This window comes from Mobula birostris, chromosome 8 (assembly GCF_030028105.1).
Source record: "Mobula birostris isolate sMobBir1 chromosome 8, sMobBir1.hap1, whole genome shotgun sequence".
Lineage (NCBI taxonomy): Eukaryota > Metazoa > Chordata > Chondrichthyes > Myliobatiformes > Myliobatidae > Mobula > Mobula birostris.
Window position 1 is genome coordinate 104,067,905 of NC_092377.1, and position 16,104 is coordinate 104,084,008.

Below are 16,104 nucleotides of genomic sequence, written 5' to 3' on the forward strand. Positions count from 1 at the left end.
GAGACTGAACTGAAGTGGGGCTCATCTGTACCTGTTTCAATTTTGAAGAATGAGAGGTGATGTAATAGTCTTCTGCTGGGGTTTGCAGATTAATCTGGATAGATGAAGAAGACAGCATCTGGATCAGATGAGCTGCTCCTTAATCTCTGCAGTTGCCATGTGGATCTGGAAGTGGACTGGTGGAGTCTGGTGCGCCTGACTGATCATCCACGGTGGGCATCTTCTTTTCCTGCCTGGTATGTGTCTGTCAGTGCCTTACTGCACCAGCTCTGTACTGCAGGCTTCCATTCTCATCCTTGGGCTCACATCCTTCCTTGGTCCTCAACCCCTCACTCTCTGTGTAACATCTTCATGTGCTGACAAACTCTCACAGATGTGCTCTTCTCCCTCTGTGATCCTTCTGCATCTACACATCCGTACTGTTTCCAGATCGGAGACCTGTGACCAGTGGTGTGCCTCAGGGATCTGTGCCTGCACCCATGTTGTTTGTCATATATATTAATGATATGGATGTGCCTGTTGATAAATTGATTTTTAAAATAAATAAATTACTATTTTTGATTGGAGGCCTGTGACCAGTGGTACTGCTGTGAAGGTGCTGTGTATTTTGTTTGTCAAATATATTGACAATCTGGATGAGAATATACCTGGTGCGTTTAAATTTGTAGTTGACACCGAAATTGATGGTATTCTGAAATGAAGAAGATCATCCAGTCATCTGGTACCTCATCTATGGCAACGTGAATACCTTTTAATTTCTAAGATTTGCCCACACAGTGTCATGTGAAAAGCCTCTGAGACATCCACCATCATTACTGGAGTGATGGTCTCTCTCACCAATGATGCTATGTCATCTCCTCTTTTACATCCCTCCCTATCAGGTGTGAACCTCTCAAATGCAGAGTGGTCAGACTTGAGGCTGTAGACAGTGCAGACTGTGCACATGTGATGGAGAGGAAAGCCCGATATTTTTCAAATGTTGTAAATGTATCTACATTACAGCTTCCTCTGGCAGCTCACTCTGTATACCCACCACTCTCTGTGTGGAAAAGCTTCCCCTCAGGTCAGTTTTAAATTTCTCCTCTCTGAACTTAAATCTCTCCTAGTTTTAGATTTCCCCCACCCTGGGGAAAAGACTGAGATAATCCAACTAGTCAGTGCGGCCTGTGGTTTTATAAATTTCTATACATTTTCTCAGCATCATAATCTCGAAGGATATACAGTCACCATCTATTCAGTCTTTTCTTATTTCTCAAGTCCTCCAGTCATGGTAACATTCTTGTGAATGTGTGCTGCACCATTGCCACCTGAATGACATCCTTCCTGTTGCTGGCTGACCAGAACTGCACACAATACAGTGTGACTTCAACAACGTGTACATCCCAACTCCTGTACTCGATGCACCGACCAATGAGGGCAAGCCTGCCAGTGCCCGCTTCACCATCCTGTTTACCCAAGTCTCTGTTTTCCTGGAACACGTGTCTCTGCTTTATGGCCCTCCCCAAAACTCTACTATTCACAGTGCAAGTTCTGAAAAGGAAAACCCTCACACTTGTTTGTGTTAAATTCCATCTGCTATTTGTAGGCTCACTTCCCCGGTTCATCAGGATCCTGTTCTCTCCTGGGTAACTCTCCCTGACCACTATGCTACTGACTTTGCTGTCACCTACAGCCGTACCAACCACTGAGCTTGCCCAATGGGCCTGAGATTGTTGCCCCCTGTAAGCACGAGGGCTGTGGGAAGGATGAACAACTAAACTATAGCACCATGGTTCAGGGAACCATTTATGATGGGGGAAAGAAGAGAAACGTAGTTGTGATTGGGGATAGTATATTCAGGGGAAGGGACACGTTATTCTCTCCTGAGCATCGAGAGTCCCGAACACACAACGCTTATTGTTACCGGACAGATTTTTGCTGTTGGTGATGCGGTTTCATTGCCGTTAAAGCAGTTAATTACCTGCATTCAGGTGATATAACTGTCCTGAACCTTATTCTGAATCTATTTGAGACTCAGAATGGGTTAACTGTCGTTTCACAAAACAACTTCACATCGGAGTTTCGGCCCTGACCGCAGTTTTCAAACCGTCCATAGCCTGATGCGTCTTAAATAATAAAAAACTGTCATGTTCTATGAATCAGCATTTATACTGATCAGTGATTCAATACGAGACTCTCTCATACCACAAAACTAACTTCCGGGGACGCTGCGTATTAGGTTCTATGTATTATTTCTGTGGTTTTTATTCATTTGCACGATTTGTCCTCTTTTGCACATTCGTTGTTTGTCGGTCTTATGTGTGTTTTTTCATAGATTATATTGTTTCCTTACTTTGTGGGTGCCTGCAAGAAGATGAATTAAGGTTGTATATGGTGTACAGATCTTGATATAAATTTACTTTGTACATTTAACTTAATTCACAATCTATATTATGAATGCATCAGCGTCTTGTGACGGCTCCTATTCACACACACTTGTAATTACTTACTTTTGAACTATTCTACAAAATAACTTTCCTTTTGGTGGACTTTACAAATGTCATGATCTCGGTGGTCTGGCGGTCAGTTTTGGCGCTTTTCCTGTTGCAGCCTGTTAATTGGTGAATGAGGCTGCTCTCTCATTGGGCTGTTTCATTCATCAACAGATTTACCACCAATCGCCACTCTACATTCATTCAGGAAATCGGGACGACAGCGAAAAAGTCTTTATTTTCTGGTAAAATTAGGCAATTCGGGAATGGGAGGGAGTTCGGGCTGAGAGGGCGCTCTGTGCAAATAACTGCGGTAGCTTTGAGAGTTTAAGACGGTTGTCTACGACAGACACTCTGAACGGAAATCCCCCGGACTCACCCAGTCGGTACTCAGCCCTTCCACAGACAATCTGAGTGGCTCTGAAAAGAGCCTTTGGGTTTTTTAAATTGTCGTTTTATGTCATTACTTGGCCTTGGGGTTGGTGGACCCGCCGGTTTTCTTGGGCAACAACACGGCCTGGATATTGGGCAGCACCCCGCCCTGAGCGATGGTCACCCCTCCCAGCAGCTTGTTGAGCTCCTCGTCGTTGCGGACGGCCAGCTGCAGGTGTCTGGGGATGATGCGGGTCTTCTTGTTGTCCCGGGCTGCGTTACCGGCCAACTCGAGGATTTCAGCCGTCAGATACTCGAGCACAGCAGCCAGATAGACCGGGGCTCCGGCACCCACCCGCTCAGCATAGTTACCCTTTCTCAGGAGCCTGTGAACACGGCCCACCGGGAACTGCAGTCCGGCCCGGGACGAGCGAGACTTGGGCTTGCTCTTGGCCTTTCCAGTTTTCCCTCGACCACTCATTTCAGCAAACTCCTTCGCAGAGAATGAGGAAATGTTTCCGCATTCGCCCTTTTTATAGCTTCTGGAGGATTGCGGAAGGACACTTACGATTGGTGGTGCAATGCTTTCTCCGATTGGTGATGTGGAATAACCCAATCAGTGAGCTGTCCGATTCTCCAATGATCAGACGGCAGCAAAAGAAGCGCGAAAAATAACTGTCACTCCCCAAAAATTTCAAAGTATATTTATTATCAAACTATATAGAGCTTTGATTTTCATCTCCTCAGAGGCAGTTACAAAACAAAGAAACCTAATAGAACTCATTAAAGACTGTCAAACACCCAATGTGGAAAAAAAGATCAAATTGTGCAAACTATAAAAGTAAACAAATAATACTCAGAACTAAAGCTCATGAAAGTGAGTTCACAGCCACAAAGCCGGTCCAGGATCCTGTTAGTTACAGGCTGCAGCCTTACTTCAGCACAGGGACGAATACACTCCACCAAGCAGCAAGCTGAACAAATCCCTCACCCCAGCCCTTACAGACTGACACTTTCAATATGGCTTGGAGCTTGAATCGCTGAATCATCAGCTCATTCTTGGCTCCCGGACCTGGGGTTTGCTGCATTTATTGGTTCTTGGGCCCGGGCCCCACCAAAGGAGAAACAAAATTAAACAATAGACCAAAAGAAAGCAATTGGAAATCTCTGTGTGAACGTGGACTCCCTGTATAACCACTCACTTTATCCTAGTTACTGTCCACAGAGAATGTGAATTAATTCTACCATAACTGCCTCTGGTAGTGTATCCTTCTTTGTGAAAATGTGTCACATCATGGAACATCAACTGGTGGAAGCAGAGAAACAGCAATATGACAGTTAATTTATGCTGGTGTAAATTCAGAGCAGCTGGGAAAGAGTATAGTTGAGCGACCAAGCAGCATTCACTTCTTAACTATAACCCGAACAACAGAGAGTATACAAAAATCCCATGTAACTCCATCCACGTTTAATGGAGAGTTCAGTGGGACAAGTGTTTGAAGATGGGGCAGGAGAAGGGGAAGCTCCGTGTTAGTTCAGTGTGCAGGATCACAGGAATGTCACCAGGCAGGGCGACAGTTAATCGTCATCAACATGATCCTGATGAATATTATCTCCTGAAAGAGGAAAATTGAAGCAGTTGCAGAAAAGTATTGTCAAAATATTAAGACGTGCCTCTTCAATATTTTCCATAACTCTTTAATGGAAACTGTGTGGTGTTTAACTGAGCCATTGGGTTTTCAGTTTGTTTTGTCAGCACTCTGTGGAAATACACTTGGAGCTGGTGTATTTGGTCAATGCATTTGTCCCTTCCAACATGGCGTGATTTGACAGCTTCCCAAGCAGCAGTAGGCACATGGCAGTCTGGATCTCCCAGGAGCTGATGGACAATCATTTCTTATAATGGCCAGGCAGGAAGTCTCACCTGTGTTGTACTTGAAAATATCATTCACGAATGTGTTCATGATGCTCATGGCCTTGGAGGAGATGCTGATGTCTCCAGAGCTTCAACATCTATAATGGTGTGACCAAAACTGTAAGCAATACTCCAGATGTGATCCAACTAGATTTTTATAAACTGCAACATAACTTCATGACTTTTGAACATTGTCTCAACTGATAAAGGTAAGCCTGCCATAGGCTTTCTTAACCAGCCTATCAACCTCTGTAGCCACATTCACGGAGGTAAGAACTTGGTGCCCAAGATCCCTCTGCTCATCAACACTATTGAGGGTCTTGCCTTAAACTATCTCTTTACATTTGACCTAACCAGGTGTAACACTTCACATCTGGCCGGGTTAAAATACATCTGCTATTTTTCTGCCATTATCTGCTCCTGATCTATATCCCACTGTATTCTTTGCCCATCTTCTACACTATCTACAACACAACCAATGTCTGCATCATCTACAAACCAACTGACCCACCCATTTACATTTTCATCCATGTCATTTAGATACATCACAAACAGCAGAGTAAGATCTCTGCAGAATACCAGTAATGACAGGCCTCCAGATGAAATACGTCCCTTCGATCACTACCATCTGTCTTCTACGAACAAACCAGTTGTGAATTCAAATGGCCAATTTACCATGAATCCCATGCATCTTAATCTTCTGGATGAGGAACCTCGTCAAACACCTTACTAAGACCTTCATCAATCACCCTCATCACTTCATCAAGATACTCATTTAAGTTAGTAAGACACTACTTTCTCCACATAAAGCCATGCTGTCTCTCCATAATTAGGCCATGATTTTCCAAATGCTCATAAATTTTATTCCTAAAAATTCCCTCCAGTATCTTTCCTACCATTGACATGAGACTCACTGGTCAACAGTTTCCAGGATTATTCCTGATTCCCTTCTTGAATAATGGAACAATATTAGCCACGTGCCAGTCCTTCAGGAATTCACCTGTGGCTGGAGAGGACATGGAGATATTGGTCAAGGCCTTTAATAATTTCTTGTCTTGCTTCTCTCAATAACCTGAGGTATATCCCATCAGGCCCTGGGGACTTATCCACTTTAATACTCTTAAAGAGACTCAGCACTACCTTCTACTTTAACATGAAATGCCCTGGTATGTCAATACACTCAGCATTGATCTCCCTATCCTCCACATCCTCCTGCTTGGTAAATACTAATTTAAAGTACTCATTAATGACTTCAACCACATCATTGACATCCAAGCAAGCGTTTCCCCTTTATCCTTGAGTGGTCCTACTCAATGATAAAGGATTGGTTGTGTTGTAGATAGTGTAGAGGACGGGCAAAGGCACAAAGGTTGGAGGTGTTGTGGATAGTGTGGAGGGCTGTCAGAGGTTACAGTGGGACATGGATAGAATGCAAAACTGGGCTGAGAAGTGGCAGATGGACCAGAGGGTTCTTGGAGTCCGAGTCCCGAGGACACTCAAAGCTGCTATGCGGGTTCACTCTGTGGTTAAGAAAGCATACAGTGCATTGGCCTTCATCAACTGTGGGATTGAGTTTAAGAGCTGAGAGGTAATGTTACAGCTCTATAGGACCCTGGTCAGACCCCGCTTGGAGTACTGTGCTCAATTCTGGTCACCTCAATACAGGAAGGAAGTGGAAACCATAGAAAGGGTGCAGAGAAGAGTTACAAGGATGTTGCCTGGATTGGGGAGCATGCCTTATGAGAATAGGTTGAGTGAACTCGGCCTTTTCTCCTTGGAGTGATGGAGGATGAGAGGTGACCTGATAGACATGTACAAGATAATGAGAGGCATTGATCATGTGGATAGTCGGAGGCTTTTTCCCAGGGTTGAAATGGCTAGCACAAGAGGGCATAGTTTTAACGTGCTTGGAAGTAAGTACAGAGGAGATGTCAGGGAGATGTCATATTTCTATACACGAATGCTCCGGATGGCTGTTGATGTGAGTTGACAACAGCATATGACGAATGTTGAGCTCTATAACAGCCTACCAATGCTCAGCACTAAAACTGAGGCGAGAAGACTGCAACCAGCAGGGCACTGTCTACGCCACCCTGAGCTACCTGCCAGCCTAGTCATCATATGGGAGCCCAAGCATGGGATGATGAACCCTGGGTGCCCTCCCAAGACTATGGTCAACACGCTCCTAGAAGAGAGCGGTGCGGCTAATGTAGATGAACTGAACACACTGATGAGAGAGAGGGAGAAGTGGAGAGTCTGTCATCGTGCCCGACGCCGGCCCCCTAGGCCTGAGTCGACGTAGTAGTAGTAGATGGCAGGGGTAATTTTTTTTACGCAGAGAGTGGCGAGTGCGTGGAGTGGGCTGTCGGTGGCAGCAGAAACAATAGGGTCTTTTAAGAGACACCTGGATGGATACATGGAGCTTAGAAAAATAGAGGGCTATGGGTACGCCTAGGTAGTTCTAAGGTAAGGACATATTTGGCACAGCTTTGTGGGCCGAAGGGCCTGTATTGTGCTGTAGGTTTTGTATGTTCTACGTTCTACTCTCTCCCTAGTCGTCACATTGCTCTTGATGAATGTACAGAATGCCTTAGGATTCTCTTTAATCCAACTGGCCAAGGATTCTTCATGCCCTTGGCTTTCCTAATTCCTTTCTTGAGATTTTTTCTGTATTCCTTGTAATCCTCAAGCGGTCTGCTTGATTCTAACTACTTAAGCTCTACTTACTTTTCCATTTTCTTCTTGACAAAAGTCATCACCTCCCTGACATCCAAGGTTCTCTTACCTTGCCATCTCTGTCCTTCCTTCTGACTGGAAAATATCTGCTCTGTACTCTGTGCAGTTCGTCTTCAGGCATCTTCCACATATTAGATTGCATAAAAGATATCTCTCCCAATTAACTCTCTGGGTTAAAGTGCATGGGCCTATAACAAGAGTTGGACAAACTTGGGTTGTTTTCTCTGGAGTAACAAAGGCTGAGGGGAGATCTGATAGAGGTTTATAAGATTGTGAAAGGCAGGTATAGAGAAGGCAGGAAATACCTTTTTCCAAGGATTGAAATGTCTAGTACCAGAGGGTGTGCGTTGGAGATGAGGGGGCGTAATCGCAAAGGAGAAGCGAGGGGAAAATGTATTACACAGAGAGTGGTCGGAGCCTGAAATACGCTGCTGGGGGTGGTGGTATACGCCAAAAGTTAGTGACTTTTAAGAGATGTTTAGATAACCACATGAATGTGTGGAAAATGGTAGGATATGTACATTGTGTAGGGAGAAGAGATTCATTTAGTTATCACAATTACTACTAATTTAATGGGTTGGCACCACATAGAGGGCTGAAAGGCCTGTTCCCTTGCTCTACTGTACTATATTCAATGCAACAGCCACACCAGACTGTAAGAGCATGGAACATTACAACAGCCGGTACACAACAGTCAGGGCACAGACTGTTACAATAGCTGGTACCATACTGTAAGGTAGTGGTCACCAACCTTTTTAGGCCCAAGATCACCTACCTCGACCTTAGTGAAAGGCAAGATCTACCTATTAAATCATTTAGAGAAAAAACAGCTCAGATTGTACTTCCAATTTGAGGCCTTTTATTTGGGTTAAATGTATTTGAATTACACAAAATACTTTTGTCAAACTTTCAAATTAGTTCAAACAAGAAAACACTGTAACTGGCATATCAAACAGGCCATAGGTGTCTTTCTTTAAGAATATTACAATCACCTTTAATTCTAAGTTTTATTATTTAGTTTTATTTCAACACAAAAAGTAAATTAATAAAAATTGACTGTTCCACTCAGTGTGATGACTGGGGCTGAATACTTTCTGCTAGTTCCCTGAAATTTGGCTCATACCTACAGACAGCCAGTCTGAGACAGTCTGTGAGGTATCTGTCAGTAAGCGAGCTCCTGTACTTAGATTTAATAATTTTCATCTGTGAAAATGCAATTTCACACAGATAAGTTGACCTGAAGTAGGCACTGACTTTTAGTGCACATGCGGTGAGAGAAGGAAACTTCTCCCTGCTAGCAAGCCCCCAAAGTCACCGTCCCCTGATCTTGTTTTAAGCTTGATGTCATTTTGCAAATCAATTATTTCCATTTCAGAATCACTTGGCACACCAAATACTTGCTGGAGTTTGGCTGCTATCTGTTCTATATCGATCGGCAGAAATGGGTTTGAAATAAATGCAGCAATATCTTTCATGACGTTTAACTCCCCAAAACGCCGATCGAACTCTATTGCCAGTTTGTCTAAGTGAGCACAGTACTGCTCAGGGCGAAAAGCATTTTTTTCCGTGATGGCTGGTAACATTTTTTCCAAGTTGGGAAAGTGTGTCAGCCTCTCTATCTTTAAATTTGAAATCCAAACACCGAGCTTGGCCTTAAATGCCTTTACTGCGCTTATCATGTGGGTTAGGTGTTGGTCTTTTCCCATGAGCTCGTTATTAAGTGCGTTTAATTTAGCCGTTATGTCTTTCAGAAACACTAAATCCAGTAGCCACGCATCATCTGACAGCTCCTTGTGCTCGTCGTTTCTTGTTGACAGGAAAGTCTTTATCTCAGGCAGCAAGTCAAGAAATCGTTGCAGTACTTTGCCGCGACTCAAGCACCGAACATTAGCATGAAGAATTATGTCTCCGTAAGCGGCATCGAGCTCATCCGATAACGCCTTGAATAAGCGGTGCTGAAGCGCTTTTGTTCGAATCAAGTTTATCAGTTTGACCACCAGTGTCATTGCCTTCCCAGCCAAGGCCTGCTGATGAATCACACAGTGATAATCTAGGAAGCTGGGAAAATCAGGGTCATTACGGCACAGTGCTATAAAACCAACGCGCACACCACGCATTGCTGGGGCCCCATCAGTAGTAATTGCCAGCAATTTATGAATGGGGATGTCATTTTCATGGACCATACTTTTTAAACTCATTGTAATTATCCTCACCTCTCGTTCTCTCCTTTAATTGCAAAAGCGTCAGGAAGTCCTCCTTTGTTGTAAAATCCTGGAAAGCCATTCTGATAAATACAACAAGCTGAGCTGTTTGCATTACATCCAGGGACTTATCGAACTGCAGTGAAAAATATTCACAGAGTGACAATTCCTTTAATACTTGTCGATCCACATCCTCTGACAGTGACTCCACCCTCCTTGTCACTGTTGTAGGGCCAAGCCGTATATTATGTATTGTGGTTGTGATGTAGCTTTTGTTTTTAAAGCTATTAAAAACAGTCTCTGTGGTAATGACCATTGCTTCCTTGAATAAATTGCCATCTGTAAAAGGCTTCTTGTGTTTCGCCAAAAGGTGACTTACACAAAATGATGCTTCAATAGCAGCCTTATTTTGAGCAGCATGTTTTGTGAAAAAGGATTGCTGGGCCTTCAACCCCGATTTCAGATCCTCAACTTTCCTGGCACGAATTGCGCTCTTTGGGGGGGTTGGTGTCTTTAAATTTCTGGTGGTTGGTGTTGTGGTGCTGCTCCAGATTCCCTCTTTTAATCAGTGCTTGTGTTTGGTGGCACAACATACATACACACTTGTCTTTCAGCAAGGTAAATCGAAATTCTTCTTCCCATTCTGGATGGAAGTTGTACATTTTCGCCTTCTTTCGTGGAGCCTCCGCCAGACTAGCTAGTTACCTTGCAGGATATCACGAGTGAGTGCCGTATACTGATGTTCGCGACAGTCTGTACTCTTTTCTAATCTAATTGGTCGCTTTGATGCAGCACAGGCTACGCTGAAAATGCGGTGCACGGCGGGGGAGCTACACACAAGCGCACTGGGCAGAAAGAACGGAACTAAACCCCCGCAACCCGGAAAAAATCTCTCTTTACAAATAGTTTTCAATAGTGAAAATATTGCTATATTACCATTATCCTAATTAGTATTACTTACTTTTATAATGCTCACATTACAACAGTATTTGTGTATTTATTTTTCATTTTTTTCAGGATCGACTGGGAAAGTCTCAGCGATCGACGGGTTGGCGAACCCTACTGTAAGAGCACACACCGTTATAACAGCCAATACCGTATAGTAAGGGTACAGACTGTTACAGTAACGACACAAACCATTACAACAGCCGGTACCATTCTGAAAGGGCACAAACAGTGACAACAGCCAGTACTGTACAGTAATGGTGCAGCCAGTACGATTCTGAGGGAGCACAGACGTTTCCAAAAGCCAGTATTGTACAGTAAAGGCACAGGCTGTTACAACAGCAAGGATGTTGCTTGGATTGTGGAGCATGCCTTAATGAGAATAGATTGAGTGAACTTGGCCTTTCCTCCTTGGAGCGGTGGAGGATAAGAGGTGACCTGATAGAGATGTATAAGATGATGAGAGGCATTGATTGTGTGGATAGGCAGAGGCTTTTTCCCAGGGCAGAAATGGCTAACACGAGGGGGTATAATTTTAAGGTGCTTGGAAGTAGGTACAAGGGGAATGTCAGAGGTAAGTTTTTCACGCAGAGAGTGCAGAGAGTGGTGGGTGAATGGAATGCACTGCCAGCGAAGGTGGTAAAGGTGGATAAAATACGGTCTTTTTAGAGACTCTTAGATAGGCACATGGAGTCAAGTCAAGTCTATTATCATTTCGACCATAAGCTGCTGGTACAATCACAGTAAAAACAAAACAATGTTCCTCCAGGACCCTGGTGCTACATGAAACAACACAAAACTACACTAGACTGTGTGAGACAACACAAGGCTACACTAGACTATGTAAAACAACATAAAAACTGCACTAAATTACAGACCTGCACAGGACTACATAAAGTGCACAAAACTGTGCAGGGCAGTACAATAATTAATAAACAAGACAATAAGCACAGGAGAGGACAAATTACAATATAATAATAAATGACGTAGATGTCAGTCTAGACTCTGAGTATTGAGGAGGCTGGTGGCTTGGGGGAAGAAACTGTTGCACAGTCTGGTCGTGAGAGCCCGAATGCTTTGGGACATTTTGCCAGATGGCAGGAGGGAGAAGAGTTTGTACGAGGGGTGTGTGGAGTCCTTCACAATACTGTTAGCTTTGCGGATGCAGCGTGTGGCGTAAATGTCTGTAATGGTGGGAAAAGAGACCCCGATGATCTTCTCAGCTGACCTCACTAGCCGCTGCAGGGTCTTGCGATCCAAGACGGTGCAATTTCTGAACCAGGCAGTGATGCAGCTACTCAGGATGCTCTCGATACAACCTCTGTAGAACGTGGTGAGGATGGGGGGTGGGAGATGGACTTTTCTCAGCCTTCGCAGAAAGTAGAGACGCTGCTGTGCTTCCTTGGCTATGGAGCTGGTGTTGAGGGACCAGGTGAGATTCTTCGCCAGGTGAACACCAAGAAATTTGGTGCTCTTAACGATCTCAACAGAGAAGCTGTCAAATGTTCAGTGGAGAGTGGTTGCTCCGTGCTCTCCTGAAGTCAACAACCATCTCTTTTGTTTACATTCAGAGACAGGTTGTTGGCTCTGCACCAGTCTGTTAGCCGCTGTACATCCTCTCTGTATGTTGACTCATCATTCTTGCTGATGAGACCCACCACGGTCGCGTCATCGGCGAACTTGATGATGTGGTTCGAGCTGTGTGTTGCAGCACAGTCGTGGGTCAGCAGAGTGAACAGCAGTGGACTGAGCACACAGCCCTGGGGGCCCCCGTGCTCAATGTGATGGTGTTGGAGATGCTGCTCCAGACTGAGGTCTCCCAGTCAGGAAGTCTAGGATCCAGTTGCAGAGGGAGGTGTTTAGACCCATTAGGCTCAGCTTTCCAATCAGTTTCTGAGGAATGATTGCGTTGAATGCTGAACTGAAGTCTATGAACAACATTCGAACATACGTGTCTTTTTTGTCCAGGTGGGTTAGGGCCAGGTGGAGGGTGATGGCAATGGCGTCGTCTGTTGAACGGTTGGGACGGTACGTGAACTGCAGGGGATCCAGTGAGGGGGGCAGCAGGGTCTTGATGTGCCTCATGATGAGCCTCTCGAAACACTTCATGATGATGGATGTGAGTGCAACGGGACGGTAGTCATTGAGGCAGGACACTGAAGACTTCTTTGGCACAGGGATGATGGTGGCAGCCTTGAAGCACGTAGGAACGACGGCGCTGCTCAGGGAGATGTTGAAGATGTCAGTGAGAATCTCTGCTAGCTGGTCTGCACATCCTCTAAGCACTCTGCTAGGAATATTGTCTGGACCAGCAGCCTTCCGTGGGTTGACACTGCACAGGGTTCTCCTCACATCCGCCATGGTAAGACACAGCACCTTGTCATTGGGAGGAGGAGTGGTCTTCCTCGGCACCACATCATTTTCTGCCTCGAAACGAGCGTAGAAGTTGTCCAGCGCATCTGGGAGGGAGGCATCACCAGCACAGGCAGGTGATGTTGTCCTGTAGTGGTGATGTCCTGAATGCCCTTCGACATGCATCGCGTGTCGCCACTGTCCTGGAAGTGGCTGTGGAGCTTAGAAAACTAGAGGGCTATGCGGTAGGGAAATTCTGGGCAGCTTCTAGAGTAGGTTACATGGTTGGTACAACATTGTGGGCCAAAGGACCTGTAATGTGCTGTAGATTTTCTATGTTTTATGTTCTAACAACTGGTACTGTTCAGTAAAGGCACAGTGCGTTACAACATTCGGTACTGCACAGCAAGGACACAAACGTTACAACAGCCCGCACCGTACTGTAAGGACACAGAAAGCTACACAGCCGGTACTGCACAGTAAGGGTACAGGGAGTTACAACAGTCAGCACCATACAACAAGGTCAAGGACTTTTACAAAAAATGAACTGAAATGAAAACACAAAGTGCTGGAAACACTCACAGCTCAGTCTGCATCGGCTGAATATTTCCAACATTTTCTGGTTTTATTTCAGACACACAGATATATTGTTTTTTACCCAGAGACAGATAACTGACACTGCACTATATGACCTGTACATCCCTATAGTGAACTGAAAGGAGTCAATGGAAACACACCACACTGCACTGTCCAGAAACAGTCAGCAGGGCTTTACAACACCAAGTCCTTCACTACGAGGAGACAGACATATAAAACTCTCCACACTGTGCAGTGAGCACACAGACCTGTACACACCCCACACTCTATTCCACTGTTAAACACCAGTACAAAACCAGCACTTCAATGACAGAGACCAATACAACACTGATACTGGACTGGGATTCATGGAACTGATCAGATAAGAGCAAAGAAACAACATCTCCTGGTGGGAGAGTCCAGAACAAGAGCAATAGGATGAAAGTTAGAGACAGGCTATGGAAGGGAGATGTCAGGATGGCAGATGGGGGAAGTTGAAACCAATAGAAATTTTAGAGTGAGTAAGATGAGTAGGTAAGATAGACGGGTAAGGCAGGGAGCGAGAAAGGTCTGATAGAGTGAAGTGCAATAATTTTAATATAAGAAGCTTGACAAGTTAAGCAGATGAACTCAGGGCATGGATTTGTACATGAGACCAAGATATTCATTACAGTGATGATAATGATGATGATGGCGTTGAGACTAGTGTGTGATTTGGATTTAAGTGAGGAAGAGTTGCGCAGCGTCAGCCTCACTCTCTCTTCCCAATTCCCATCTGGATCCAGTGGCGAGAGAAGAGTTGAGACGGCTGGAGATGGGACTAGGTGCAGTGGATGACTAGGGCATCTTCTGTGTCCTGTCCTGCTCTACGCGTTCCACGACATTTCCAGAGACCGGCTTCTTGACTGTTGGACCTTCCATTGGTCTCGTCCACTCAGTCCGCCAGAGTCTGTCTTCACATGCTGGGATAGACAAATCCCTATCTCATGGAGGGTTTGAGACCCGTCGGCTACCCTCACCTGGTTTAGCCGGCTTGTTGAAGCCGTTGCCCGGGGTGTGGCCGCTGTCGCATGCAAACAGCTACAGGGAGCCACAAGTGAGAGCTGAGTGCCAGGTGGAGACCAAAGGTGGACAAACCACCCTGAAAAGGATGCGACATGTTCCCCCACCAGAGGTGCTACCGCCCCTCGACACCCCATACACCCCATTACAGAACACGTTTAAGGAAGGGGCAGGACTGGAGCTCAATGTTCCAGGGTACAGAAGCTACAGGCAGGTTGGAGAAGGAGGTAAGAGAGGAGGGGGAGTTGTGCTTTTAAAAGGGGAGAACATCACGATGGTACTTAGAGAGGATATTCCTGTGGGATTGTCCAGTGAGACTATATGGGAGGAACGTAGACGTGAGATGAGGATGATCACCTTGAGTACCATCTGCCTTCCGAACCACTTGATGCAGAACCACAATGTCATCATCGGATTTCCTTCCACTGTATCTGTGTCATCAGCAGACTTGGACATCTCACATCTCGTTCCCTCCTCATGGTCATTAAACAGTGAACAACTGTGGCCAAGAGCCGATCACAAGATCACAAGACAAAGGAGCAGAAGTAGGCCATTCGGCCCATCAAGTCTGCTCCGCTACTCCACCATGAGCTAAACTATTCTCCCATCTAATTCCAATTTCTGGCTTTTTCCCCATATCCCTTGATACCCTAACTGATTAGATACCTATCAATCTCCTCCTTGAACACCTTCAATGATCCGGTCTCCACAGCTGTATGTGGCAACAAATTCCATAAGTCCACGATCCTCTGGCTAAAAAAAAATTCTCCTCATCTCTGTTTTAAATGGGTACCCTCTAATTCTAAGACTATGGCCGCTTGTCCTGGACTCACCCACCAAGGGAAACAGCCTTTCTATATCTACTCTGTCCAACCCTTTCAACATTCGAAATGTTTCTATGAGATCCCCTCTCATTCTTCTATACTCTAATGAATACAGTCCAAGAGCTGACAAACGCTCCTCATATGTTAGCCCCTGCATTCATCCTTGTAAATCTTCTCTGAACTCTCTCCAACATCAGTACATCCTTTCTAAGATAGGGGGCCCAAAACTGCACACAGTATTCCAAATGAGGTCTCACTAATGCCCCATAGAGCCTCATCAACACCTCCTTACTCTTATACACTATTCCTCTTGAAATGAATGCCAACATAGCATTCGCTTTCCTTACTGCCGATCCAACCTGGTGGTTAACCTTTACGGTATCCTGCACGAGGACCCCCAAGTCCCTTTGCACTTCTGATTTTTGAATTTTCTCCCTATCTAAATAATAATCTGCCCAATTATTTCTTCTTCCAAAATGTACAACTGTACATTTCTCAACATTGTATCTCATCTGCCATTTATTTGCCCACTCTCCTAAACTGACCAAGTCTCTCTGCAACCTTTCCGTTTCTTCAACACTTCCTGCTCCTCCACCTATCTTGGTGTTATCCACAAACTGAGCCACAAAACCATTTAATCCATAATCTAA

The 16,104-nt window shown here is 45.0% G+C and overlaps 1 protein-coding gene across 1 annotated transcript; it reads right to left on the minus strand.

Annotated features, from left to right (window-relative positions):
- Window positions 1-2,694: 2,694 nt before the first annotated feature.
- Window positions 2,695-3,332, minus strand: LOC140201561 (histone H2A). Its single transcript, XM_072265849.1, has one exon. The coding sequence runs from the start codon at window positions 3,322-3,324 to the stop codon at window positions 2,935-2,937; it is 390 nt and encodes a 129-aa protein (XP_072121950.1). The 5' UTR covers window positions 3,325-3,332; the 3' UTR covers window positions 2,695-2,934.
- Window positions 3,333-16,104: the final 12,772 nt, after the last annotated feature.